Source organism: Sphaerulina musiva, assembly GCF_000320565.1.
Source record: "Sphaerulina musiva SO2202 unplaced genomic scaffold SEPMUscaffold_4, whole genome shotgun sequence".
Taxonomy (NCBI): domain Eukaryota; kingdom Fungi; phylum Ascomycota; class Dothideomycetes; order Mycosphaerellales; family Mycosphaerellaceae; genus Sphaerulina; species Sphaerulina musiva.
The window spans coordinates 1,829,650-1,854,587 of NW_016017386.1; the positions used below are offsets into that span (position 1 = coordinate 1,829,650).

Sequence of the window (24,938 nt, forward strand, 5' to 3'; positions counted from 1 at the left end):
TCTCTCTCTCTCTCTCTCTCTCTCTCTCTCTCTCTCTCTCTCTCTCTCTCTCTCTCTCTCTCTCTCTCTCTCTCTCTCTCATATGCTAACAAGATATACTCTTGAGCGTATCGATATACTATAAGCCAGCTTTACCGAGGTGAAAGTGACTTTTTCTTTTTTCTTTTCTTTTTCCTTTTTATATATATCAATGATGAATTTCGATTGAGATGTGGACTTGAGAGAGGAGTGTAAGTGTTACGTTACTGCGTTGCAAACGTATTGTCGTGTTTCAAATTCTCTGTTCCTTGGAAATTCGTCCCCCCCCCCCCCCCCCTCCTCAACATGTGAAGCAACCTGGATCTTGTCAGCAACGCTATACCCTTAACTACCTAGGTAGCAATGAACCTGTTGTGTGCTGGAAGTTTAGAATGAGACAAACGCAGGATGAGGAACGTGCAATTGAAATCAACAGTGATTTAGAAAAGAAAAACAAAAAAGAAAGAAACATGAAACTACTAGCCCCATCAAACTCTACTACAACCACTCATCCGGCATAGGAATCAGCGTCTCATTCTGCGCAGCACACATAGCCGGATGATCCTCTGGCAGAGCATCTCTCTCATCCACCAACTTAACATCCGTGCACTATTATTTTTACATCAGCATCATCCTCACCCACCATTTCCAATCCCCCTCCCCCCTCCCCATCACTCTGATACACAGCAGCAGCAAGCAACAGCAGGGGGTTCATACAAAAAGACTTACGTGATATTCCACCACGACCCCCGTCCTCGGATCTCTCGCCTCAAAGTACATGACCCCCATGTCGCCAATATGCGGCTCAAACGGCTGTAGCGTAACGTTCACGCACAGCTGTCCCGAAGGCTGGATGGGAATTTCCTGCAGGATGATGTGAGGGAAGTCTTTGCGTTGCTTGGGTACTCTCTGTCGAGTGTAGAGGGCGGTGATGAGATCTCCTGGGTGGCCGCTGAAGGAGAGGAATGTACGGAAGTTGTGGGAGAATTCGGTGGGGCTGTTGAGGATTTCGCCTTTTGGTTGTCTTCTCAGCTTGCTACTGCTGTTGTTGTTGATGCTGTTGCGAGAGGTGGAAGGGGGAGATTGGGGGATGGCGTACCACAGAAGGGGTTGTATTGATCGATCTCGGGCCTAATTTTGGGGTTTGGGCCGCGAGTTGCCCATGGATATTGGACGTGGAAGCCAGCGTGTGCGGCGGATATGAGGTTGATGTGAATGCTGAAGGCCAGCAGGAGGCCAGTGATCGGGGATACTGTAGCAGAGGTGGAGTGCAGCATGGTGAGAGAGAAGTGAAGAGAGAGCTGTGACGATTATAGAATAGCTGAGTGCAGGCTGGGTGCTGGCAGTATATTAGTATATTACAGTAAGGTAGGACGAGCATATAATAACCGAGCATTACTTGCTCGCTACTCCCGGCTTTGACTGACCTCTATTCAATTACCAAATGGCTTCCAATCACCTGCTCTCTCGCATGCCTTTTCAACTCCCGTTCAAGCTCTCCTCGAGTGCAAAGTCGGGCCGTTCTCATCATCGTCAGTCTACGACGATAGAAGGAGATGACGAGGCCGATCACTCTGCTCCCTTGCTCGAGACCTCCCCACCACCCAAGTCCTCTCATTCTAATAATAATTTCGTCTTCTACTTCTCACTCGCCTTGGCGCTGCTGTCAGCCATCAATGTCGCCCTCCTTCCCGCCACGCTATCCAGATATCAAGCGTGCTCGTTCTCCGACACTGCCCATGGCGACGCCGCGGTTAGCTCAGCATGGACAGCGAAGACGACAACACCTCATGCCTCAGTCTACGAACACGTATGGCCCGACAGAATCGCGCGAGTGAGCCGCAAGTTGAAACAAGCCGTCTGGGGCCATGGCGTGCAGTTTTATGTCACTGTCGAGGTCCGGCAATCCATCCACCTTTTCATCACTAACGCTCTCTCCCTCCCACACGTTCCAAATACACATACCGAGCGGTTGCTAATCACTGCAGCAGGATTCCACCATAATGCGCTTCCCCATCCCCTCTAAAGGCGGCCCGACCTGCGCGCTCCTCTGGCAGCCGCCTCCGGAGTCATCTGCTCGTGCCGAAGACCTCACGACGAAAGGCGATGTGAGGGAAATTGAAGTTTGGCAGCTGATTGCGCCCTCTTCCTCCAAGGACTTGGCAAATGGCTCTTCATCTTCTTCTAATAGTTCTACGACGATGAGGATGAACGAGCTCGACTACGATGCGTTATCATATTCGACTCTTCCTATTCGTGGGGAATTGCTTGGGGTGCTGGATTTCACAGCGAAGCCAAACAGTACTACGGTAGAATTTGCATGTCCGAGTGAGGAGGAGGAGGAGAGTCTGGTGGTGGAGTTGAGGTGTCAGCGTGTGGCGTGTCATGTGAGTTTTCTGCAAATTCATCTGGAGCCGAGTTTTGGGGTGGAGTTGTTGAGGAGAAAGGAGGCAAGATGATGTTGTATTAGTCATTCTCGTGTGTTTTGTCTTGTTATCGACGGCCCAACGGTGCTGGCTTTCGGAGTAGGCTATTATACACACCATCATTCACGCGGTGACACTGACGCGATGTGGGCACTGCCAGTCAATGTCGCGCAAGGGAACGTCATTATTGAATATCTTACACTCCCTGCAAACTCCGAACCTGCCAAGATAATGTGAGCCGGGAAGCGTGCACATAGCGAGCATGTGAAATGCTTCACATGTTTCCTTTCGAAGCAGCACCCATCCAGTGGAGTGGAGAGATCTTTTCCCACGTCAGCAATGGCACATTTATTCATCTCAGCACGATCTGTGGGAATTGAGATAACAAACCCGAAGAGGGCCAGAACATCAGATCCCGCCGGACCCTACTCCGTAGGATCAGCAGAAGAAGTCGGAAAAATTGCTAGGGAGAGGAGATGTATGACAAGAGAAGCTTGTGGTACTTTGCTCAAGTATGAGCTGCCATCCAATACGATCACGAATTCAAGAGGTGTTGTCTGCAGCACCAGATGAATGGTTACAAGTCACGCACATCGCACACTGTCCAGCTTTCCGACTGACAGTAACCACAATCGGGTCCGCGGCAGTAACAAAGCCTCGGCAGCCTCGCAATACGGTTCGCTGATTCTGCTCGTTCCTTCCCTTTGGACCTCTGGCCATCATTATTGCGACGGGATTGAAGTTTCCAAGACCAGCTGTGTTGAGGGAAATCGCTCTGCCACGGACCAAATACAGCAATTTCTCGCAGCGCGTCGACGATGTGCGTCTCCGGTTGCTGGAAGGACTGAGAAAGATCAGACGCTGTCCAGTATGGCTTTGAAGCGAAGCACTTTCGAAGCAGGACAATGAGCTGGTCCTGAGGTATCTTGAAAGGACGAGAGTTTGCGGGATATCGCGGGGATGTTGCTCTTCCTTTACCGTTGCTGTCTCGAAGCGTGGTTTGCTGGCCTATAGATCCTAGAAATTTCGACTCTTGGATATCCGTTTGCCGGCCAATATCGTCAGGCATGTTGTCGGTCGTCCATCTAGAGACCCGCGATCTTCCGCGACTGGGGTTTAGATCAAAAGATAAGCCTTCCATTCGCTCCGTCGACTCCGCCAGACCAATTGTATTGACCCTAGAGTCCACAGAACCTTGCGCACTTATAGATCTCTCGTGCCGCTCCTCCATGACTTCCTGGGCAACTTGGAACCCCCCTGCACTGCCACTACCAAGATGAATTCCACATCCGTCACCTTCACCGCAAGAATGGTCCGGGCCTGGTCCCTCGACTGGCAGGTCTGTACGCTCTGCCAAGCTCCGCTTCAGCCTGTTGAGCTCCGCATCATTGCGATCAAGCAATTCCAGAAGTAAAGGTCTTTGCCTATCTTGCAAGAACCAACCTCCATAGCTTTCATGATACACCAACTGAAGGCTCCCAGCAAAACGAGTAGAAAGATCCTGCAGCAGGTACGGTGGCGAGGGGACGAAGACATGATCCTTTGCCTCCTGGTCGTCGTGGTCGGCTGGCGCTGACAGGTCTATACATGTATCTGTAGAGGTCACAACAGAGCCACAAGTAGTATCCATATCAGATTCCGAACAACTTTCCGAATCGTCCACACCGCCTCGCAAATGTAGACGAACATCCTCTTCCTTCTCGCTGAGTCCGTCCATGTGGTGCAGATCAATGTACTCCGTGCTAGGATCCGTGTCACGAGCTGCATTGCATTGGACAGGGTGTTCCTCTCTGCCGTCTCGTCCAGAAAGCTGTGACGGACTACATCCTGCTCTATTCTCTCCATGAGGAGTATAGAGTATGTCGTTATGAACATCACACTTATCAAGACGACGACCTCGATCGGTACTCGAGGCCCGGAACGTCCAGTGCGAGGCTGCGTCCTCCATATTCATGAGCTTCGGCAGTGAGGGCATATCCATCTCGTAGGGCCTGTTGGTCATTCTGTCTGATCAGTGCCAATTCGTGTGTGATATTGAATGAAACTCTTCTCATCAGCGGATTCACGAAAGATATCGTATGGTCTTACCTTGCGGAGACACAATCTATATGTCAATCAGGTTCAACATGCTATGATGCGCGACACAAACCTACTCGTCTACACATCACATACTATGTTGCATCTTGCTGGTCAATGTCAGCTGCCTTCACCAGCAAGCATTGCGACAGCCAACAGCTGAGATCAATGAAAGCATGTTTGAATTCGTCATATTAGGTCGTGCCTCATCGCTAACCGCGCTCTTGTCTGCCCCATAGATTTCCGAGCGCCAGCCTTGTCCGATCTCATTATGTCTCTGTACAATATACAACCTGCGAAGTGGAAAGTCAATTGAAGTCTGGCATCTCTGCATTTAATTGTCTTCTCGGTTCTTCCTGCGCAAGCTGCCGATGCGCTTCTTCAGCCCAGATCGCAGACCTCCACTGTCGCTACGATTGCGGGCGACATCCACATCGTTAGCGCGTGCGTAGTCCGCATATGCGGCTTCACCGCCGGCAATAGTGACTGGGTCGCGGTTGTCGAGAGTGCCATTGGCCTTGGCCTTCTTAAAGGCAGTCTCTGACATTTCGATCCCGTTCTCGTTGATGGTGTGGGCTTGGAGAGCTTGATCAAGGAGGAAAGTGTCGCCCTTGCCTTTCAGGTCACCGGGAGCGTAATCCTGTGGAGAGTTAGCCATTGCCCTTATTGGTCGTTTCTTCGAACGCACCTTGCCAGCCCAACGCTTGTAACCTGGACCATCCGGACCGTCCTCATGCATCAAATCTGCGCCCTCTTCGTAGTGCAAAGTGCGTCCGAACCTATCGGGCACTCCTGATGGAAGCTGCGCCACACCATCCAATGGCTTATGCCTTTCGACAGAGTCTCTAACGTTCTCGGCAGGCGTAGCCTTCAAGGCTTCGGCATTGGTACTCTGTAGAGCTGCCACAGGCGAGATGCCTACACTGTTGTTCCTCGCCAGCAGTGCTGCATCGTATGGTCCCTCGTGGTGGTATGCCCGCCCACCGATGGCAGGATCAAGCTGATCAATGGTGTCTGGACCGGGCAGGTGCGTCTTCTTCAGATGCGGGCTACGGTAGGCTTTCTTACTATCCTTTCTGAGTATCTCAAGTGGCTGGTGGCTCTTGTCGCCTGGATAGCGCGCGCTCAGAGAGCTGGTACGACGGCGATGACGCGACTCGCCCTTTGGTGATGCGGACTGATCGTAGGCGGGGGGCGGGTGTCGGTTGCTGCTGCTGCCCGAGCGACTTCTTGGAGTGGCATAGTCTTGGAATGCTTCGGCGCGGTAGTTGGGAAAGGCTTCCCGTGGGCTGCGATTCTGGCTAATTCGACGAACGGAGGAGGATGCGCCCGTCTTCTCGGGGGGTGTGCGCGAACCAGATGTTTTACGGTATGGGTTGTTCGAGCCAAAGCTAGATCCGGTACCCTGCTGCGACACGGGGGCAGGCGCGAAGGTGCTGCCAAACGAGGTGCCAGGCCCAGTCTCTGCCGATGGCTCGGGGGCGTTGAGCGGGTCGATCAGGTAGGCCGTGGCCGTCTGTCATCGGACACTCCCATCAGTCCTGTCTTGTGCTTGTCTTGTCTTGTCCTTTCTCTTCTCCTCTCCTGTCCTCTGGATTGCGGGAGAGTGCATGCCACATGGTATGCGGTCCCTTGCACGTGGCCGAACGTGGCTGACGTACCTTTGATGACACTGCCTGGGACATTGTATGTTACCGCCCTCGTCTAGTCGTTCTCTCTGACTCTCAATAAGGTGGGACTGGATAGGTACGCTGCTTCGGTGATGGTGTAGGACAAGAACAAGATGAGGAACAAGTAAAACTGTGCCAGGCACCGGTCAGCACGACGGCTACAGGCCATTAGAACAGGACAGGTACATGTGCTAAGCAAGTGCAGAGACATCTGACGCGTACCTTCCGCAACTTCCTCTTGGCTCCACCGGTGATGCAATGTAAGTGATGACATGGAAGGACCCTTCTTCTTCTGCTTCACGGAGCCTCTAGTGGTCGATGCACAACGCCGACAGATGCTTCCATCATCGGAGAGCGCGCGTCCTCTTGTCAACGCTCTTCCGCCCGCGGATGTCCAGCACCACGCACGACCGAGCCGTTGTTCCAGATCTGCTAACCAGGACTCCAGGAGCGGCATCTGCTACGCGTCTGAGAGTGCAACGAGATGGGTCTGGTCGACTACTCCGACTCTGACGGCGACGACGAGGCTGAGCCCGCCCGAAAGAAAAGAAAACCCGCGACAGTGAAGGATCAACTGCCACCGCTCCCGGCAGCGTTCCGTGACCTGTACTCATCAACTGTACGCACAAGCACCCACGACGACCCTTCTCTTCACGAGGGTCGGAAACGAGTCACGCCACACATTGCTGGCAACTGGCCCACCCACGTGTATCTAGACTGTAAGGACGCGAGGTTTCGTCTTCCGTGTCGAAATTACTGAAATTTACTGGTATACTGACACGCAGGAGGGACCCCCCAACCACATGACTATAGATCGCTGCAGGACCTCATCACTCACGCGCAGAAGACGACGAATTGCAAGGATGATATTCACAGTTTGCTAGAGAACGACTTGGGCGTGCGGCAGCCGCTTCACGTATCCTTGTCCAGGCCATTGGCATTGAAGACGGAACACAAAGACACATTTTTCGATCGCCTGAAAACTTCCATCTCCCTTGCTGGAGTCTCGGCCTTCAGCGTGCGCCCACTCGACCTCGTCTGGCACCCCAACGAAGATCAAACGCGCTGGTTCTTAGTCCTCCGTCTGCGAAGACCTTCTTGCGACGAACTTCGAATCCTGCTCGAGCGCAGTAATGACTTGGCACGTCAGTACAATCAGCCGCTGCTTTATGGACACCGGACCTTTTCTAGTTCCCATGTGCCCGAAGCCTGGGAGCACGACAACTTCCACATCAGTATTGCGTGGTCGATCCAGCCTCACCAAAAGTCCGCAAGCGCTGGACCAGTTGAGGTCGTCATTTCCGATCAGCTTCTTCAGAAGCTGAAGGCCTCGGACCTCACATTCCGTGAAGTGAAAGTGCGCATAGGGCAGGATGTGCACTCGATTCCGTTGCGGCAGGCTCGCAAGCGGTGAACGATCACGTCTTCAGCCTCAGTCTTCACCACACGCTTGTGATATTCTGCTGCGCCGCTCGATCGAGCCGGGCCTTGCTGTAGCGGAAACACTCTGGAAGACCTGTTGCAGCCCACGACTCCCCGAGAACAAGTTTAGCAAGCCCTGGAGCGCATGCCCATATACGGGCCATACCTACCAAGACACACTCGTCAGCGTTGAGGACTCGGCCAAGCCCCTCCGTTTCAAAACTCTTACCGTGTCCGTTGTGCCCAGCCAGAATGTATTGCCCTTCTTTACCCTCGACCGCACCAACGATCGGCACAGAATCGGGGGTCATGGCAATGATGCCCGTCCAATGATACTCATCACCTTCGCCATGGCGGGTTGCTCTGAACTTGGTGCCCTGGAAAAGTTCTTTGTATGCTTCGCTGGACGAGTCTGCAATCTCGGTGTTGTATCCCGAGTCATCAAAACTAACGATGGACCTTATCGTCTCTTGGCTCCATCCTGGATGTAATCTCGATACGCCAAAAACAACCGTTCCATCGACTGTACGTTGAATGAAAGAGAAAAAGTGCTTCAGGCTGTACCTCAGACTCATGGTGCTCTTCTGCGCTCTAGCCCCCGACAGTTCAGATCCCGGGATTATAGAATGCGCCTGGGCTCGATTGGGAGTTACAAAGCTTGACAGCTCCGGTAGAAGATGAGCAGCGTATGCGTTCGTACAGTGTATTACCACTTCCGTGGCAATGGTACCGCGCGGGGTTGTAATGTCCCATTTTGCGTGATCGTCCACGTCACGAGCCTCGTGCTCACTAATTTTCATCGCAGCACAGTGCGTCCACAGACTCACGCCTCTCTCAATCAGTTGCCCCAATAACCATTGCGCAAGCTTAGCCGGATGGCTCGAGCCTGCAGGCCACTCATAGGCAGCTAACACGTCCTTGATTCCTGTTCGACTCTTCGCTTCTTCGCCTTCGAAGTACTGCACATGAGTGACATCTCCGCCAGCGTTTTGGTAAGCGCTGAAGGATTCCTTTTGGTGGGCAACAAATTCCGGTGTCAGGCAGACGTCAAAGGTTGTAGTAGAATTGAAATCGCAGGGAACGTTGTGTTCACGAATGAACGCATCGACCTTCTCGAACACCAGCTTCTCATTTTCGAGGATCTTTCTAGCTTGCTCAGGTCCATGGATTCGGGCGTATGCTGCAAACCCGCGAAAAGCATCAGGTCTAACATGCCCCGCGTTCCTGCCTGAAGCTCCGGATACGGCTTCTCTAGCTTCGAGGAGAACAAGACTCTTGGCTGCGACACCGTGGTCGACAACCAGAGACCATGCTGTCAACGAGCCAGAAAGTCCAGAACCGATGATGACGTATTTGGCTGTCGCTGGGACGGGGACGTGCTCGTTGGTATTGAGATGCTCGAAGGCTCGAGTTGTGCGGTGCCAATGTGAGAGGCATGGATTTGGCACTGGTAGGGAACGGTAACCGTCTTGCTTTGCATCTCCATTGGCTTCCGATGATGTTTCTGGCGTGTTACTGCAAGTATCTGAGCCGCCAGTCGCGTGAGGAGCCATGGTAGGTATTCAGCGTCGTCCACTTGTAGTCAAGATTCTGGAGTGCAAAGAAGCTTCACTAACATCGCTTGCCGCGTCTAGGCCAGCTCTTGAACTGTGGCGAAATTTCTGTTGATCGCAGGCATGGCCAGTTCTAAGCTAGGCCGACTATCCGCCTATCTCAAGAATGCCTTGGCATCACGGAGTCTAGTTACAGGGTGCCACCCTGGCGATAAAGTACACGTGGAACATCACACCAGGCACACCTGTATTGTCTTCGCCGCGATAGCGTATGATCAAAGATGTGTGCTTCCGACGATTGCCCAAACGCAGAAATGGGGCGAGTCGACGCTCCGCCCTCTACTCTTAAACCTCATCAATCTCGCCATTTGCTCCTGGCACTATCGCGTAAACAAGGATGAAACTATTCGCAAAGAAACCAGCCTTTCTGGCGCCAGCAGCGGAGAGAACGAAAGAAGAGCGAGAGTTTGTGAGACGGCTTGACATATTCTTGATGACCTTTGGATGTATCTCGCAAGTGATCAAGTATCTCGATCAGCAGAATATCAACGTGAGTACCAACTACCTGGGGACATGATGTTTGTCCCCAAGAGGTTACAGGCCAAGCTCGCCCAAGCATAAACGGCTGACCATCTTGCAGAATGCTTATGTCTCCGGCATGAAAGAGGATCTCTCCCTCTACGGCAATGAGCTCAACTACTTCACGACCGCATTCAACGTCGCATACTGCATTATGCTGATTCCGTCCCAAGTCATCATGACCTATGTCCGACCTTCATTCTGGCTTCCTGGACTCGAAATTGGCTGGGGCATCCTCACAGGGCTGATGGCGATGGTGACGACCGCCAAACAGGTTTATATCATTCGAGTCTTCCTCGGAGCATTCGAGAGCAGCGCTTGGCCTGGTATGATGACTCTCTTCATGCACTGGTACACACCCACGGAGCTTGCCAAACGCATGGGATTTTATCACAGCTGTCAGGCGATCGGGAATATGTTGTCGGGAGCTCTGCAGGCTGCCATCATGGGGACGATGGACGGGCATGCCGGACTTGCCGGATGGCGATGGCTCTTTGTTATTAACGCCATCATCACTGTCTGTTGGGGCTTTCTCGGTGTGGTGATGTTGCCGGACTATCCCAACAAGAGGAACCCGAGAGCTTTCTGGTATACGAGGAATGACCAAGAGCTGGCTATTGGGAGATTGATCAAGCACAAGAGGGCTGAGCCGAGGCCTGTTACTTGGGCGAGTGCGAAGCGGACGTTCTCGTTAGTACATATATTAATTTCTTGCTGAAGAGAAGGTCTCGAGCTAATCATTATGAGTACAGATCTTGGGTGGTTTACTTTATCGCCATCATGTACGCTGGCATCGTCCTTGCCACGTATGGATACAATTACTTCGGCCTCTTCCTCAAAGCTCAGAAGAAGGCTGACGGCTCAAAGCGATGGACGACCGAGCAAGTCAATGTGATTCCAATTGCAGGTGGCGCCATCAATGTAGTATTCGGTACGTTCTATGGTTCAGCAAGAACTCGCACAGTTCGCTAATCGACGCAGTTTGGACTTGGGCACTGCTCTCCGACTTACTACAAACGAGGTGGACTCTGATTGTTGTCCAAGGATTGATCTGTCTGATACCTTGCATCATCATGTCTATTTGGACTCGCCACCCGACGAGTGTCCCCATAGCGGCTGCTTATGCAAGCTACTTTATCAACTATATGGCGCTCGGAACGGCGCCCCTCATCTTTGCTTGGGTATCTGACCTGTAAGTGCTGAGACTCATTATTCGAGAAGCAGGACAGTGTTGACACGGTTCTAGCATCCCCCAAGACCCGGAACAACGCAGCTTGATCGTCGGGGTTGCTGTTGCCGGGTACTATGCGATTGGGGCCTGGTCACAGGTCCTGGTGTGGCCCGCAAGCCAAGCGCCATATTGTAAGTCGGCAAGCTTTCTCTGTATCACTTGTGCCGTCCGTTAACGTGGGAAACAGACAAGTACGGGTGGCAGTCTTGCATCGCGCTCTGGGTTCTTTGCATTGCGATGACCTGTACCTTACGATACATTGATGTTCGGTACCTGCTGCCGAAGCGGTTGGCATTTGCTGAAGCTGTCGACAATGGCGAGGTTGCTGTTGCTGGCCATGTTGTTGCCAAGAGTACAGGCAGTAGTGATGAGGTGGTGGCGGAAGGTGACAAGAATGATGGTGTGCGGAAGACTGCAACAGTCAGTGTGAGGGGTGATTCGAGTAAGCTCTAGAAATGCATACCTTATCGACCATTTCACGATAAGGCACCTCCTAGGTACCTCCTACCACGTTGTACGACCACGGAGCCAAGGCCAGCAACCACGCCGCCAATGCCAAGCCTCTCCACCTTCCACTTCAGCTCCTCTCCCTCACCGGTCCACCCTCAACAGGCCGCACCTTCTCCATCGACGCCCTCTTGCACGCGTGACTTCCTCACGACATCAGCTGGAGACAGCACCTGCCCCCACAAACCGCCCCAATTGCTCCGGTAGGCGCGAGCTCTCGTCGCCCTTCTGCAGTTGCCGGTACAAGATGACGCCGCGTCACCTCCCCCTTGCTGCACCCATGCAGGCACGTCGCACTCATTGGTCGCATTATTTGACCGGTCTAGAGTCCATTTCATGAACAGTCACGTCTTCATACAGCCAGCAACTCTGCATCTTTCCTCAAAGAAACAAGTCAGTCCGGCCACTCGAATGCCCATCGCAGACGACAGCAACATACCAACACTTCTCGTCGTGCCAGAACGGAGGATTCATCTCTTTCGACGCTGCTGATCGACCTCAGGCCGCCACATGTCACGTGATCAGCTCCAACGACACCCCAACCGCAACCGAGTACACTACTCACCCAGCAACACTCACCAAGAATCGACCTGGACACCCCTGACTTTCCCATATTGGCCAGCATGATACCTCTCGGAGCACAACGCAACGCGAATGGCCGCCCAGCCAATCGAAACACCGCTATACCAAGATCGAGGGCATTGACCGCATCGCCACGGTGTCACGCAACCATACGACAGCATTTCCATGCTTGGCGTGGCCGACGACCGCTATACCGAGCACGAACACACCTATGCCAAGTGGTGCTCACTGCTTGCGAATGACGAAGATGGCTTGTACACGTCGCGCTCTCCGAAAGGCCGCCCCTTCGCTGAAGCTTCCCAATGGCCGCCCCTTTGCAGAAGTTCTCAACAATGTGAAAGAAAACTTGGAATGGCCACACCCATTTCCAGAGGTAAAGAGGGGTAGAGTTGATTCAGAAGAAACCGTTGGATGGTGGCTAGAGGGTTTGCACACCCCTTTGGGCGTCTCTGATGCGTGAGAGATTTGGGGCTGTACCCTGGCAGCGTTCTGAAGACGATACAAAAAGATCGTAAATGCCGCCTCCTCGTGGACAGGTCTTCCTACGCATACTTTCAATCGAACAGTCAGAATGCAGGACCATTCAAGCAATTCAAGCTCGCAGCAGTACATGGCACAAGGAGAGCTCTGTGTGTTTGACGACGCAAATGCGACGGCTTTCAGTACTCTCTCCGAGTACACCGACGAGTATGATCTTCGGTCCCAATGCCGTCTCTCTGCATGTCCACATTCGCTAACAGCAGGAAGCGGACTTTTCAACTTCAATCTCGGTAGCCAATTCGACCCACACCTCGCGAGCCTCGACGCCCAGCTCGTTGGAGGGCTTGGCCCCTATCCTGATATGGAACAAGAACCACGAAAAGCCACTCGCAACGGCCCGTACCTTGTCAACTCTGCAAAGCAACAGATATGGACATCATCCGAGGGTGAGCACTATCGACACTGACTACCAGGACGACCTCATGCTGATGATGTAGGAGGACGCACCAAACTCATAATACCAGGGAGAGGTCATCCCGATCTAGTTGGGGACATTGCAGCAGACTTTCCTGGTTTCGGCAGCAATACGCCATCAGTCTCGGATACAAGCGGAGATGCACTGACGCCTTCAAGCTCTCCTCCTCCCGCTCAGCGCCCCATTTTCAAAAAGAAGGGCTACGAACGAGCTTCGGTGGCTCACCGACGGGATCAAGAATGCTTCTGTCCCGTTGTGGGGTGCAAAAACCAGAGGTTTTCTCGGCTGGAAAATCTCAATCGCCATAACAAGACCCTTCATGACTTTCCCAGGGATCAAATCATATGCCGCCACTGTGTAAAGGTGTCCCATGCACGTCTTGATAAAGCACGATCGCATTGGAGAAACAAACACGAGAAGGACGATAAGAAGTTTGACCCACTCATTGAGAAGAGAGGCACTGCTCCATGAGTGTCAAAGTGCGACATGCTCTTAGGGCGCCGGTAAGCGTTGCAGCGCCGGAATGATGCAGTGCCTACTGGCTGGAAAATATCTAAAGCACTGGACAGTATGGACGCATTCTACTTGGGGTGAAAGCGTTGGAGCGTTGTGTTCAAGATATCGTGATTCCAATCTGTATTCGATGTACTAGCGCACAGCATCCCATCTCGCATATGGCCCACCTAGTATTCGTCGTACTTGTACCTGTCGTGCGACCCAACTTAACACACACACACCCCCTCCCCACCTTGGGGGCCCGGCAGAAAGAGAGGTCCCTTGAAACCATGGGCTATTCTCGTATTTTCTCCACGCAACGGCAGCAACAACCACACCCACAGACAACATATGTCATAAGGTACAACATTTCATTTTTCACTCGTACACGGAAAAGAGGCAAAATACGAGGACCACAGACATCCCTTAGCTTGAAAGATCGACGAGCAAATGATTTTGCATACCGTGGGGTACCCGGCCGTGAAACTTTGTAACATAACTTTGTGTGTGTGAGAGGGGACTTCGGGAGGAGGCGCGCGCAAAGTTTCAAAACTTGCCCGCAAATTTTGTTTTTCTTTTAATTACCTACATGTTTACACTATGTACCTACCAAAAGTACAAGAGGGAGGGAGGGGTTTTGTTTTTATGTTTTGCGCTGTATGTAATTGGTTGATAAATAAATGGATTAATCAATAGTTGGTTGGTTGATTGACTACCTAAGCAACAACTCTTTTATTCTTTTCAAAGAAAAAGGGAAAAACAATCCGAAAACTAAATGCGAAGTTGCAAAGTGTAAGCAAATACTACCTCAAAACCGAACTGGGAGGAAGGGGCATTTTCCAAATGTAGAATCTGTATCGAAATCGGGATTGTAGAAGGTATATACCTACCTCTATAACGGTACAACCGGAATCGATATCTCGTAAAGATATGCGAATAAGGTACCTCCTACATCTCCTAATAGATTTGTTGAAGATTGGCAGACAGATAGGTACAAAGTACAAAAGTCTGAATAAGTTATTTAGGTTGTACTTTTATCCTTTTTGTTGTTGTTGTTGTTGTTGTTGTTGATTCATAAACTTTGCTACTGCTGCTGCTGCTGCTGTACCTATAGAGTTGTTCAGTTTTGTATAGTAGTACCTGTTACCTAGCACCAAGGAGCTACTGTAATGAGGTGAGATGAGGTTGTAGAACTAGCTCGTACAAATTTAAAGGTACGTGTCCTGTCCGGGTTGGGGTTTACTTGGGTGTAGTTGTTGGTACTGCGGAGTTAACTCCGAAATGGGGATGACAATCTTCGGGAAGCAGGTGCACTAGAAGCGAGGTAGTAGATGTGATGGGAAGAAGCTGGATCTGACAAGATAATATGATATAGAGATACCTAAGGTATTAATGAAGTGGATATACGATTTTGACGAGGTGTGATGGATATAAGGAGGAGGAAGTATATATCATCAGGCTAAACAATGTTCCGACTGACTCTCCTTGGCCCCGAGAGTTGCCCGCGGGCCTCTTTTGCCAACAATCCTTCCTCCTCTTATCGATCTATCTCTTATTCTAGACATTGGACCTCGATTTCATCCTTTTTTTAAAAAAAAAACAATGCCTAGCGCTAATAATGGAGGAGGAGGCGGCCCAGGCTCTTCATACGAGACTTTCGAAATCCCAGACTTCACTTTCGCAAGCGGAGCCAAACAATCTGTCAAGATTGCTTACCACTCTATCAATCCCACTTCTACTAAAGGAACTGTTCTGATACCTACTTGCTTTGGAGGACGCATCAATACGACTCTGACTTTTACTACTGGAGCCCTCCGAGAATATCATGTTGTCGTGGTAGCTATGCTTGGGAATGGCGAAAGCTCGAGTCCTTCTAATGATGAGACTTTTCCCCGAGATTATTCGCTGCGATATCAGGTAAGAAGTTTTTTTTTCTTTTTTTTTTCTAACATTTTATCCTTCTTCTTTCCCATCACTTCGTCCAAGCATCTGTTTTTTTTTTTTTTTTCCTTTTATAAGAAAAGGCGGGAAAAAAGAAAGGAAAGAAAGTCTGTGAGAGATGATTGCTAAGCCCGAAGAAAAAATAATCACCACACTACCTAGGACAACATCAATGCCCAATATATCCTTCTCACCCGCCATCTCGGCGTCCAGAGCCTCGAAGCAGTCGTCGGTTTCTCCATGGGTGGACAACAAGCCTACTACTGGGCAGTCATGCACGGCTCCGACAACAAGCCCAACTCACCACCTTTCCTCAAACGCGCCATCGTCATCTGCGGCAGCGCAAAAACTTCCGGCCACAATTACGCTTTCCTCGAAGGTCCGACGTCTGCATTAGTCGCGAGTCACGACTACGTTCAAGGGCGTTTGAATCGTAGTAATAATAATGATAATAATAAAAACAACAACAACCAGCAGCAGCAGCAGCAGAAAAATGGTCTTGTCGTTGATCACAATCCACCCAAAGAAGGTCTTCGAGCTTTTGGACGAGCGTATGCGGCTTGGTTGACGAGTGCAGAATGGTTTCGGCAAGAGCTGTGGAGGGAAGTTGGCGCGAACAGTTTACATGATTGGTTGTATCCCCCCGTGGCGTCGGCCGAGAGTTGGGATCCGGAGGATTTGATTACGCTGGCGAGGATGTGGCAGGCCGGGGATGTGGGAGATGTTTTTGGTGAGGCTGCTAATTCTGGTAGCGGGGAAAGAGGAGGAGGAGATTATAAGAAAGCTTTGGCGAGCATCAGTGCAAAAGTCTTACTGATGCCTTGTACGACAGATCAGTATTTTGTTGCAGAGGATTGTGCGAATGAAGTCAAATTTTTGCAAAAAGGGAAATATGAGCCGATTCCATCCGTGTGGGGACATATTGCGGGTGGTGGAGCAAATCCCAAGGATACGGAATGGATGGATGGAAAAATAGCGGAATTTATGAAAGAGGATTGAAAAGGTTTCAATTTTTTTTATGCCTGTCTTCCAACCTTGTTCACAGCGGACCTGTCTGTCAAGGACTTTTTTAAGGTACTTTGGTTCTGACATGATCATAGCTGCTGCTGCCACTCCTCCTCCTCCTCCTCCTCCTCCTTCTCGGAACCATATGCAACGAACGATAGAGGTCAAGAACAAGAATACTTTGTAGCTTCTTCACAGGCTCAACCACACCTTTCTCCGACCTAGATGTACGTTGGTCGTCGCGTGTTGCTCTATACCTAGACTCCTGGGGGACTTCACCTATAATAGTGATCTCGCTGGGGCAGTTTTGGGCGGGAGGTTCCATGTTACCTACCTGTACATATATGTATGACTGGTCATGGTCTATGGAGTGGAGGTGGAGGTGGAGCTGCGATGATGATGTGAGGATACCTAGTGAAGAAGAGGAGATATGGTGCTGCTTCTGTTGTAAGTAGAATGTGATATTGCGATGTTGAAGAGGTGGCTGGCCGTCGTTGATACGGGGTTCGCGATCGAGACCAGTGTATGGTTGTTGTTTAGGTATTCATACCTGGTATCAATGCTGTATTGAACTTCAGGTCTTTGATATTTATTCACTTATGCCAGCTACCGTATTGCACTTCCACAACGCCACGCTAATTCGCAAGCAAAAATGAAGAGCAATGGCCAATTCCATAGTTGACCCGACTGCTGGGCTGTTCGGCTCAGTATCTCTTGCTCCTATACCCACCTCTGCCACCTCTTCCACTTCCACGTCCCCGTCCTCTCCACCCACCGCCACCACCACCTTCCCTCTCGAACCTCTCTCGTCTTCTGTCTTCTTCCGCATAGAACTCGTCCTCCCTCTCTTCCTGCTCCCTCTTCAACGTCTCTTCATCCTTGATCTTCCTCACCTCGGGTTTCCTCGGATTCATATCCTCCTCCTTGGTCCACCTCGCGTGAGCGCCAAATTCACAACTGACCACCTTGTCCGAATCGGGCGGATGCGCCCTCCCATTCGGACAGAAGCCGGCCAGATAATACGGACACAACGCCTGGTGCTTCACGTGTCTCCTCTCACAATACGGCCCCAGCGGACAAAACCCTCTCGCATAATGCGCGCACGCTATCCTCCTCACTTCCGCGGTGGGAGGGATATGTAAGGACGTACATTCATCCCCTTGAGGACAGATCCCGTACCTGCTGAATTCTTTGCATTCTTTTTCATCGCGGAGGTTGAACGTGTGGGCGAATTCGCAGGCTTCGCCCTTCTTGCAAAGACCACGTTGGTAGTGCTTGCAGATCAGATGGCCGATGCCGCTGCGTTCAGAGGGAGGCACATAGTGCCGATCGGGACAAGTTGGACCTCGTGGACATTGCGTGCCGTTGGAGGAGCGGAAGTCGGGGCAAATGGGACGCGCAACTTTGGAGGGTAGGCCGAGCGTGGGCAGAGCGCGAGAGAGGTAGCCGTCAAAGGTGAAGGAGGGCGGAGGTTGGGTTGATGGGTGGAGGATTTGGTCAGCCAGCGTGGTCGTGGTCATGGCCATGCTGGGTGAAGGGGAGCGCGTTGTCGTTATTTCTTCAGAAGCAGAATACTGCAAGTAATGTCATGGTCAAGGTCCAAGGTAGCACTGTATTGTATTGTATTGTGTTGTAGTATAAGAAAGTGTGGAGTAGGGTGTGTTAGCTTGATGATCGACGACTAGGATGCTTACAGAATCCATTCCTGGAGGCTGCGCCTTAACTATGACATGGATGTCTCTCGCCTCATTTGCGAACGACGATGACGCTTCTACATGATTGAACCATACAGGTAACCACAACCACCAAACCTCGCACTGGCAACGACCTGCCCACTGCACCGCGCTGACATCCCTCCTCCCAACGGCGCCGATAGACTTCTCGATACGGCTTCGAGCTTCACTGGACGCGGGGCGGGGGCTGAGTAAGTGGCTGCCCCGAGACACCACGACGACAGGACGACGAACGACGACCACGACCACGACACCGACAACATCGCTCGCCCCTGCCTCACAACCGACAACCTCATCCGCCACCGTGTCCAGTACATCACAAGCGTGCTTGGCTTACTGGACCGACAACGACCACCTCCCATAGGAGCCACACCGGATACCATCCGCCGACTGCAAAGGGGGTATACAGCGCTCGCCCACATGATCAGCCGCAAGCATGGTCTCGGAACGCATCTACGACCTGTGCAGGCCTGTCCTGGACGATGATGATCTGGGTGAAGAAGACAAGGTGGAGAAGCTGGAGGAGCTCCTGAGCGGTGCCCCAGTCTCGCTCAAGGGCAAGGCGCTGGAGGATGCGGTGCTGGGCACGCTCTGGCAGTGGAAGAGCAACACCGAGATGAGCTCTTCGCCACCAGCCGTTCGCAATATCAACGTCGTGCGAAGCAAATCACCCGCCCCCTGGATACAGCGAGCCTCAACTCCCGCTTCTGGCAAGAGCTCGCCGCGCCCAGCTACTGCAACACCTTCTGTGCCTCCTGGATTCGGCCGCCCTGCCCTGGCACGAACCAAATCGCAAACCGGCGTCTACTCGCCCTTTTCATCACCAAAACCGTCTCCGAGACTTCCCCTGGCCACTCCCGCTATACCACACAGCCCCCGCCTCAGTGCATACCAATTCAGTGACAATTCGTCCCCGAATACAGAAAACTATGGCGACTATGGGAGCGACAATGTGGACTGGATTGTCGGTGACGACGCGAGCAGCCAGACCAGCTTTGGCGATTCAGCCTTCAATAGCTCTTCCGACTTCATGTCTGCGTATGATATTCAGATGAGCCCTTACGACATGTTACGCTCCATTTTGCAGGACAACAAAACCGACGACGAGTTGGACCAGATTCTCATGGCGAATGGCTATGACTTGAGCGAGACTGTCAATTCGCTCATGGATGCCCAGAGTGGGGCACCGGACACTGTGGGCGTAGCGACGCAAGAGCAGCAGAGCCGTACCTTCTTGGTCGGAAAGGACATGACAGCCGCTTCGAGGCCTGCGACTCCACCTGGACAGCAGAAGTCGCCCACTGTATGTCGATACTGGTTAGCAAGCGGTCATTGTGCTCGAGCCGACTGTCGCTTTGCACATGAAGTGCAGAACCATCTATGCAAGTACTGGCTGGCCGGAAATTGCATCGCAGGGAACTCCTGCCTTTTTTCTCATGACCCGTCTCTTCTCATGCAGCAGCTTAGTATCGCATCCGGTTCGAATACTCCTCAGCAATTTGGACCAAACTTTCAGCTACAGGACTTCGACAGTTTCCCAGCATTGCAGCCCACGACTAGTAATCCCTACGAAGAGAATCAAAGCATAGATGCAAACACTCTCAATGCGGCACTCCTCCAGCAGCAGCAGAACTTTGCTCAGCAGACCCCTGGCCTATTTCCCACCTTCGTTCCGACGGGACCACGACATGCCAGTCGTCCTGGCTCCCGGCACAGCCAGAGAAGTCACAACAACCGCCCTTCCCCCTCAGGCGCCAGTCAACCAAACTTTCAAGACGACGAAGCCTTCCCAACACTGGGCTCTGCCGCCCACAAGCCTGGTGGCAAGCGCCACCACGGAAAGCGCGGCGGACATGGGCACCACAATCAAGGACAGCCCGTTCAACAGGCAGGCAGTCTTGCAGATGTGGTCCGCATGTCTCCTTCACCGGGCCCTAACAATGTACGTGACGCCATGAGGCGAGGTCTCAAGAATAACAGGTCATTCACTGCCTCTCGCGAAAACTCCGCTGCGGCCATGGCTATTGCAGCACCGAAAGAGATCCCTTGGCTTGAGACTGGTGACAAGGTGAACTCAGCGTACATGAAAGCACGACAGGAAGCATTCAAGCATGGTGGACTTCGTAACAAGTTCCTGCAATCTGCTGCTCAAGCATGGAATAGGAATGACGCTCGAGGCGCGAAAGCTCTCTCACTCCGCGGCCAAAACGAGAATCAACTCATGCGAGAAAAGCATCGCGAAGCCGCACGAGCGTTATATGAAGAAAGAAACAAGACGTTGGCAGCTGGAAAAGAGCTCTATGTCGACTTGCATGGCTTGCACCCAGAAGAGGCTGTGCAGTACTTGTCAGACTGTCTGAAGGAGCAAGTGAAGAGTACTCGTCCCGTCTATGCCATCTGTGGGACAGGACATCACAGTAAGAATGGCAAAGACAAGGTTGGTAAAGCCATCAGAGCTTTTCTGAACGACTGGAGGTATGCATTCAGAGAATTCTCTGTTCCTGGCGACCGGAATAACGTTGGTGGCATTCTCGGTATCGACCCAACATCGTTTGACAAGGATGCGCCCAAGAGGAGTCCGCTCAGCTTGGGCGATGGGGACAGTGGTGTGGGACTTGTCGATGAGGCGAAGAGGGAAAGTACGAAGGTGCAAGTCGTGAGCGAAGATCCGAGAAAGGTATCAGCGAGCGCACTGAGGAGAGTTGAAGTTAGTGATGAGGATGGAAGTTGAATTCCGTTTTCTGATAGCTGAATAAGTAAGGAATACAGACTTTGCAGACCATCTCTCTCTCTCTCTCTCTCTCTCTCTCTGTGTGTGTCTTTTGTCCGAAGTAAGAAGGAGCGTCCATACATGTATGGTTCACTCTAACTGCATGTGTACATGCGTGCGTCAGTGTTGTGTGTGGTCTTAGGTAGCTGGCTGGTGATAAATCCACACGCGGTTGACCTGTAATATCTCTAGATGCCCGCATCATTCCAAGTGAAAAGTGATAAGACGAAGAAAGCAGGAGGAAGCATCATCATGCATGCGCAAAAGATTTGCTTGCAATATGTACACGTGCGATTTGAGATCTAAGTGTAAGTATTCTCATACACGAATCAGGTAGGTAATGATGATGGGGGGAACTTGGTTGGTATCATCATCATCATAAATAACATCATGAGGTTTGAGCCATCGAGGCAGAACCACGCTTTTTCTTTTATTCCTTGCCCCAATCAGGAAACAGTGGAGCAGAACATGCCCTCCCGAATCATTCCGCTAAGCCTCAAATGCCCTGCGCCATGCCCGTGTGTCCATGCAGAGCGCTGATGGTAATGATGCGTGCGCATCGTTTTAGAATTCCCAATCCTCATCGACAGACTTGATAGCCCAGTCGAACTTCTCTCGCAGTGTCTTGGAGAAGAAGCGCTCGATAGGCACATCGAATTTCTTGCTGAAAACGACAGTGAGACGAGGATCAATGTAGTTCTACGTGACACGTTAGCAGATGCGATTGTTAGTCAACGGGTAAGGCGGTCGTCACTCACGATCTTCGAGGTACCCAGTGCAACCTCCTTGTTGTTGTCGCGATCCTCTGCCTGGGTCTGCAGAGTGGCGATACGCGTGTCGAGCTTCTCAATGTCCTTTTCGTACTTTTCGATGGAAGCCGACTTGCCCTCGGCCTCAACCTTGCCGGTCTTGAGCTCCTTCTTAAGTTTCTTCTCAAGTTCGCGCATCGGTTGAAGACGCTCTTCGAGCTCTTTTGGCTTCATTTCCTTTTCTCCCTCTGCTGCTAGCTTCTCGTTCTCTTTTTCGAACTTCTTGGTGATCTTAGTTTTCGACTCTTCAACCAAGGCCGCATGGTGCTTTTCCTGCCACTCTGCGTCCAGTCCATCGGGCAGTGCGAAGAACCCCTCACCCTTCTTCTTCTTCAGCTTCGGCTCCAGGTCAAGCATCATGCGCTTGATACGACACTGTTGGTACCGAAGACCATTAATCTTGTCTTCCATCTTTTCCATCTGCTGCTCGTGCGATGCAGCCACAGTACGCTTGTGGTTACAGAGAATCGCAACCTTGCGATTGGCAGCATTGTAGGCAAGGACCTTGTCGGCTACCGTTCCCTCTGCTTTCATATCTTTGAGCAAGGTGGCCATAGTGAACGAGGCATTGTAGGTACGGAAGACCTTGGCAGTCAAACCAGTCATGTAGTTCGATAAATGCTTGTTGAGGCCGGAGGTAGTAAGGCGGTCGAAGATTTCGTCGCCTTCCTTCTTCGGCGATCTCTTGAAGATCTTCAGGTTCTTGAAGACCTGGGCGTCGACGTCCACTTCATCGTAGAAGCGGATGGAGTCCTTTCCAAGGAAATCGAAGATGACCTTATTCGGAGGTTTAAGGGTGACGTTCTCAAACTTTAGCGAACAGCAACCGACTGTGTCAGCTTCGTCGTCTCCTTTTTCGTTTCCGGCACGAAGAGCAAAACGGTCAATCAGGTACGTCGCCGTCGCGCGCTGCCTGTTGGCCATGACCTCCGATTTGAGTTCTTTCTCATAGTCTTTGCGGATGCGGTCAATGTGCTTCTTCAGCTCCCGAGCTTTCTCAAACTTCTTGTAATCGCTTTGACCCTTGATGTCGGAGTTGGCTGCAAGCATGACATACTTGTAGGCCCCATTGATATTCTCTTGCCACATAGCAAGCCAGGTGCCCTCTTGATCGTTCTTCACTTCCTTCCAAGTGTGGCCCTCTGGTGGCACGGGAACCATCGCGTCCTTGCCGATGTTGATGGTGATCTGCTCCGGCAAGACCCGCTTCTTGAACTTCCCGGTCTTGGGATGCTCGCCACGGCCACGGAAAAGTCCTGGAGGTTCGACCCGAAAGTTGCCAACCTTCTGCTTTCTGCCATCCCATTTGCAATACTGATACGGCGCCTCAGCTTCATCTTTCTCAGCCTTCAACCTCTTCTTCTCAGCGGCTGGCAAAGCTTTCTTGGCCTGGCGTTCGGCATCCACGTGGTTGAAAATAGGCTTGAAGTCGCACTTTTCGAATTTCAAAATTTTTACCTGCTTGCCATCTCTGTCCTTGCCATGTCCAGTCTTGTCAAGCATCTCCTTGAAGTCGGCGAAAAAGTTCTTCTGGAATGTTGGGTTTTCCACGTTGTGCGTCGAGTTGAGCATGCTACCAAAAGCGTGTGCAATTTCTTCGGCGTCCTTGTGAAGCGTCACTGGCGTCCCATCGTATATCATCTGCACATTCTTCGGTAATGGTTCGTACTCTGGTGGGAACACCACTCCGTTGTGCTCGAGTGTAGTCCACTTGATAGTGCCGTCGCCTTTTTGCGGATCCTCCCACCAGCGATATTCCTCCTCCTCCTCCTCCTCTTCACCACCCTCCGCTGGAGACTCCTCTTTGGCCTTTCCTTTGCCTTTCTTTGCAGGAGTGGTAGCCTCCTTCTTCACGGCAGTCTTTTTGGCGGGTGCCTTCTTTTTCAGTGGCTTGTCGTCATCAGAAAACTCCTCTTTCTTCAATCTGGTGCCGTTCGCCTTCTTAGCTGGAGCCCGCTTCTTTGCGAGAGGCTTATCGTCTTCGTCGCTGCTCTCTTCTTTCTTCACTTTCTTCTTTGCAGCAGCCTCCTTGCTACGAATGGCCTTGGCTTCCTTCTCGGCCTTCTTCTCGATAGAAATCTTCTCCTTCTGCAGCTTCTGAGTGATGGGCTCATCACCGCTGTCTTCCCCGAGCTGTGCTGCTGTGGCTTTGATCGGCTTCACCACTTTCTTGACAAGTGGCACATCGTCTTCGTCCTCGGACTCGGACGCAGCTGCCTTCTTGCGCTTCTTCAGTGGAAGATCATCTTCGTCGGATTCGCTGTGATCCTTGTAGCTCTTTCCATTCGCGAGCGATGATTTCCGCTTCGTGCCGTGCGGGACTCCATTCGTGGTTCCATTCGTGTTGCCATTGGTCATAGGAGTATCGATGTCCATCCCTCCGACCGGACCGTTCGCTATACTGACTCCCGGCAGGACGCTGGGGGAGTCTGCGGTTGTGTCCATGTCGTTTTGTGTGACCGTTGGCTTTGACTTGGCTGAGGGGAACAGTTAGTCTCGGATTACAGGTGTGTGACATGTAAAGGAAGAAGTGCAGAGAGATGCAGAGGGAGTAAGATGGTGATTCACACGGACAGTGGTCTGTGCGCTTGTTGAGGTGATTGAGGTGATTGAGGTGAAAGGCAGAGGAGTCGAGGCAGGTGCAGGGCAGGGTGAAGTGAGATGGGAGGCGAGGCAAATTTTGGCCAAGTACGCTTCTCAGGTGAGAAACAAGCGCGGAATTTGACTAAGTCCCCAGCGGACACCGAAACCCAAAAGCTGCGGCGCAAAGCACATTGACGTACCCACGAGAGGCCGATCGTCTTCAGAGTCGGACATGTTGTTGGCGAAGGGCACTGGCTGCCGGTGCAGGAAAGGCAACGATGCAGGTGGCGAGAGTCGCGTGGTGGTGGTGGTCGCGGCGGACTCGACGCGTGCACTCCAGATGCAGCGGACCTTCTCCTGACGCCCAAGGCGAGATAGGGCCGGTCTGAGAGCCCGCGCAACACGGATTGTGGCTAAGATAGTTGCGGCAGCTGTAGAGACCGATTGGCAGTCGAATGGTTAAGATATATCGCAGCAAGAAGTAAGAAAAGCAGATGGAGGGAGTAGAGCAGGAGAGCTTGAAGAGGTGTTCGAGACTGGAACTTCAGGTTGGAATGCCGTGCTATGCTCCGTTGCCAAAGTG

The 24,938-nt window shown here is 51.8% G+C and overlaps 13 protein-coding genes across 13 annotated transcripts; 6 read left to right on the forward strand and 7 right to left on the reverse strand.

Moving 5' to 3' along the window:
• Window positions 1–516: 516 nt before the first annotated feature.
• Window positions 517–1,295, reverse strand: SEPMUDRAFT_116748 (uncharacterized protein; the record flags this gene model as incomplete). Its single annotated transcript, XM_016901283.1, has 3 exons — window positions 517–627; window positions 748–1,031; window positions 1,118–1,295. The coding sequence occupies 3 exons, from the start codon at window positions 1,293–1,295 to the stop codon at window positions 517–519; spliced, it is 573 nt and encodes a 190-aa protein (XP_016761849.1).
• A 167-nt stretch (window positions 1,296–1,462) lies between these two features.
• Window positions 1,463–2,477, forward strand: SEPMUDRAFT_141129 (uncharacterized protein; the record flags this gene model as incomplete). The annotated part of the gene is made up of 3 exons (XM_016902953.1): window positions 1,463–1,550; window positions 1,572–1,915; window positions 2,010–2,477. 3 exons carry the CDS (start codon window positions 1,463–1,465, stop codon window positions 2,475–2,477), a joined length of 900 nt encoding a protein of 299 aa, XP_016761850.1.
• A 436-nt stretch (window positions 2,478–2,913) lies between these two features.
• On the reverse strand, window positions 2,914–4,587 carry SEPMUDRAFT_148934 (uncharacterized protein). The gene is made up of 3 exons (XM_016905237.1): window positions 4,533–4,587; window positions 3,979–4,446; window positions 2,914–3,945 (listed from the first exon to the last, which is right to left on the reverse strand). The coding sequence occupies exons 2-3, from the start codon at window positions 4,444–4,446 to the stop codon at window positions 3,022–3,024; spliced, it is 1,392 nt and encodes a 463-aa protein (XP_016761851.1). The 5' UTR covers window positions 4,533–4,587; the 3' UTR covers window positions 2,914–3,021.
• A 111-nt stretch (window positions 4,588–4,698) lies between these two features.
• On the reverse strand, window positions 4,699–11,447 carry SEPMUDRAFT_125438 (uncharacterized protein). The gene is made up of 11 exons (XM_016901985.1): window positions 10,991–11,447; window positions 10,726–10,936; window positions 10,497–10,675; window positions 9,806–10,434; window positions 9,247–9,715; window positions 6,979–9,166; window positions 6,639–6,909; window positions 6,396–6,450; window positions 6,184–6,335; window positions 5,209–6,038; window positions 4,699–5,160 (listed from the first exon to the last, which is right to left on the reverse strand). The coding sequence occupies exons 9-11, from the start codon at window positions 6,203–6,205 to the stop codon at window positions 4,855–4,857; spliced, it is 1,158 nt and encodes a 385-aa protein (XP_016761852.1). The 5' UTR covers window positions 6,206–6,335; window positions 6,396–6,450; window positions 6,639–6,909; window positions 6,979–9,166; window positions 9,247–9,715; window positions 9,806–10,434; window positions 10,497–10,675; window positions 10,726–10,936; window positions 10,991–11,447; the 3' UTR covers window positions 4,699–4,854.
• On the forward strand, window positions 6,675–7,604 carry SEPMUDRAFT_41855 (uncharacterized protein; the record flags this gene model as incomplete). Its single annotated transcript, XM_016908845.1, has 2 exons — window positions 6,675–6,909; window positions 6,979–7,604. The coding sequence occupies 2 exons, from the start codon at window positions 6,675–6,677 to the stop codon at window positions 7,602–7,604; spliced, it is 861 nt and encodes a 286-aa protein (XP_016761853.1).
• On the reverse strand, window positions 7,630–9,165 carry SEPMUDRAFT_42179 (DAO-domain-containing protein; the record flags this gene model as incomplete). Its single annotated transcript, XM_016908862.1, has 2 exons — window positions 7,630–7,778; window positions 7,842–9,165. The coding sequence occupies 2 exons, from the start codon at window positions 9,163–9,165 to the stop codon at window positions 7,630–7,632; spliced, it is 1,473 nt and encodes a 490-aa protein (XP_016761854.1).
• On the forward strand, window positions 9,563–11,428 carry SEPMUDRAFT_42437 (MFS general substrate transporter; the record flags this gene model as incomplete). The annotated part of the gene is made up of 6 exons (XM_016908870.1): window positions 9,563–9,715; window positions 9,806–10,434; window positions 10,497–10,675; window positions 10,726–10,936; window positions 10,991–11,106; window positions 11,163–11,428. The coding sequence occupies 6 exons, from the start codon at window positions 9,563–9,565 to the stop codon at window positions 11,426–11,428; spliced, it is 1,554 nt and encodes a 517-aa protein (XP_016761855.1).
• A 681-nt stretch (window positions 11,448–12,128) lies between the features above and the next one.
• Window positions 12,129–13,746, forward strand: SEPMUDRAFT_148936 (uncharacterized protein). The gene is made up of 3 exons (XM_016905238.1): window positions 12,129–12,751; window positions 12,812–12,990; window positions 13,042–13,746. Exons 1-3 carry the CDS (start codon window positions 12,636–12,638, stop codon window positions 13,488–13,490), a joined length of 744 nt encoding a protein of 247 aa, XP_016761856.1. The 5' UTR covers window positions 12,129–12,635; the 3' UTR covers window positions 13,491–13,746.
• A 1,370-nt stretch (window positions 13,747–15,116) lies between these two features.
• Window positions 15,117–16,454, forward strand: SEPMUDRAFT_163370 (alpha/beta-hydrolase; the record flags this gene model as incomplete). The annotated part of the gene is made up of 3 exons (XM_016908051.1): window positions 15,117–15,431; window positions 15,618–16,185; window positions 16,219–16,454. 3 exons carry the CDS (start codon window positions 15,117–15,119, stop codon window positions 16,452–16,454), a joined length of 1,119 nt encoding a protein of 372 aa, XP_016761857.1.
• A 622-nt stretch (window positions 16,455–17,076) lies between these two features.
• On the reverse strand, window positions 17,077–17,957 carry SEPMUDRAFT_84867 (uncharacterized protein; the record flags this gene model as incomplete). Its single annotated transcript, XM_016910368.1, has 1 exon — window positions 17,077–17,957. A coding segment is annotated over exon 1 (213 nt), but the record flags the coding sequence as incomplete, so codon positions are not given.
• SEPMUDRAFT_20925 (uncharacterized protein) lies at window positions 17,450–17,857 on the reverse strand (the record flags this gene model as incomplete). The annotated part of the gene is made up of 1 exon (XM_016908334.1): window positions 17,450–17,857. A coding segment is annotated over one exon (408 nt), but the record flags the coding sequence as incomplete, so codon positions are not given.
• Window positions 17,958–18,241: 284 nt separating the features above from the next.
• On the forward strand, window positions 18,242–21,035 carry SEPMUDRAFT_148938 (uncharacterized protein). The gene is made up of 2 exons (XM_016905239.1): window positions 18,242–18,252; window positions 18,337–21,035. The coding sequence occupies exon 2, from the start codon at window positions 18,630–18,632 to the stop codon at window positions 20,922–20,924; it is 2,295 nt and encodes a 764-aa protein (XP_016761860.1). The 5' UTR covers window positions 18,242–18,252; window positions 18,337–18,629; the 3' UTR covers window positions 20,925–21,035.
• A 278-nt stretch (window positions 21,036–21,313) lies between these two features.
• On the reverse strand, window positions 21,314–24,847 carry SEPMUDRAFT_148939 (topoisomerase I). The gene is made up of 3 exons (XM_016905240.1): window positions 24,556–24,847; window positions 21,722–24,249; window positions 21,314–21,662 (listed from the first exon to the last, which is right to left on the reverse strand). The coding sequence occupies exons 1-3, from the start codon at window positions 24,587–24,589 to the stop codon at window positions 21,528–21,530; spliced, it is 2,697 nt and encodes an 898-aa protein (XP_016761861.1). The 5' UTR covers window positions 24,590–24,847; the 3' UTR covers window positions 21,314–21,527.
• Between the last annotated feature and the right edge of the window lie 91 nt (window positions 24,848–24,938).

Coding starts and splice junctions, on each gene's coding strand:
- SEPMUDRAFT_148936 (XM_016905238.1), top strand. CDS start 12,636: ATGCAGGACCATTCAAGCAATTCAAGCTCGCAGCAGTACATGGCACAA. Junction 12,752..12,811: donor CTCTCCGAGTACACCGACGA/GTATGATCTTCG, acceptor AACAGCAGGAAG/CGGACTTTTCAACTTCAATC. Junction 12,991..13,041: donor GATATGGACATCATCCGAGG/GTGAGCACTATC, acceptor CTGATGATGTAG/GAGGACGCACCAAACTCATA.
- SEPMUDRAFT_148934 (XM_016905237.1), bottom strand. CDS start 4,446: ATGACCAACAGGCCCTACGAGATGGATATGCCCTCACTGCCGAAGCTC. Junction 3,946..3,978: donor ACCAGGAGGCAAAGGATCAT/GTCTTCGTCCCC, acceptor TACCTGCTGCAG/GATCTTTCTACTCGTTTTGC.
- SEPMUDRAFT_125438 (XM_016901985.1), bottom strand. CDS start 6,205: ATGTCCCAGGCAGTGTCATCAA. Junction 6,039..6,183: donor GTCCCAGGCAGTGTCATCAA/AGGTACGTCAGC, acceptor GTGTCCGATGAC/AGACGGCCACGGCCTACCTG. Junction 5,161..5,208: donor ACAAGCGTTGGGCTGGCAAG/GTGCGTTCGAAG, acceptor AACTCTCCACAG/GATTACGCTCCCGGTGACCT.
- SEPMUDRAFT_148938 (XM_016905239.1), top strand. CDS start 18,630: ATGGTCTCGGAACGCATCTACGACCTGTGCAGGCCTGTCCTGGACGAT.
- SEPMUDRAFT_148939 (XM_016905240.1), bottom strand. CDS start 24,589: ATGTCCGACTCTGAAGACGATCGGCCTCTCGTGG. Junction 24,250..24,555: donor AGACGATCGGCCTCTCGTGG/GTACGTCAATGT, acceptor TGTTCCCCTCAG/CCAAGTCAAAGCCAACGGTC. Junction 21,663..21,721: donor CACTGGGTACCTCGAAGATC/GTGAGTGACGAC, acceptor CGTGTCACGTAG/AACTACATTGATCCTCGTCT.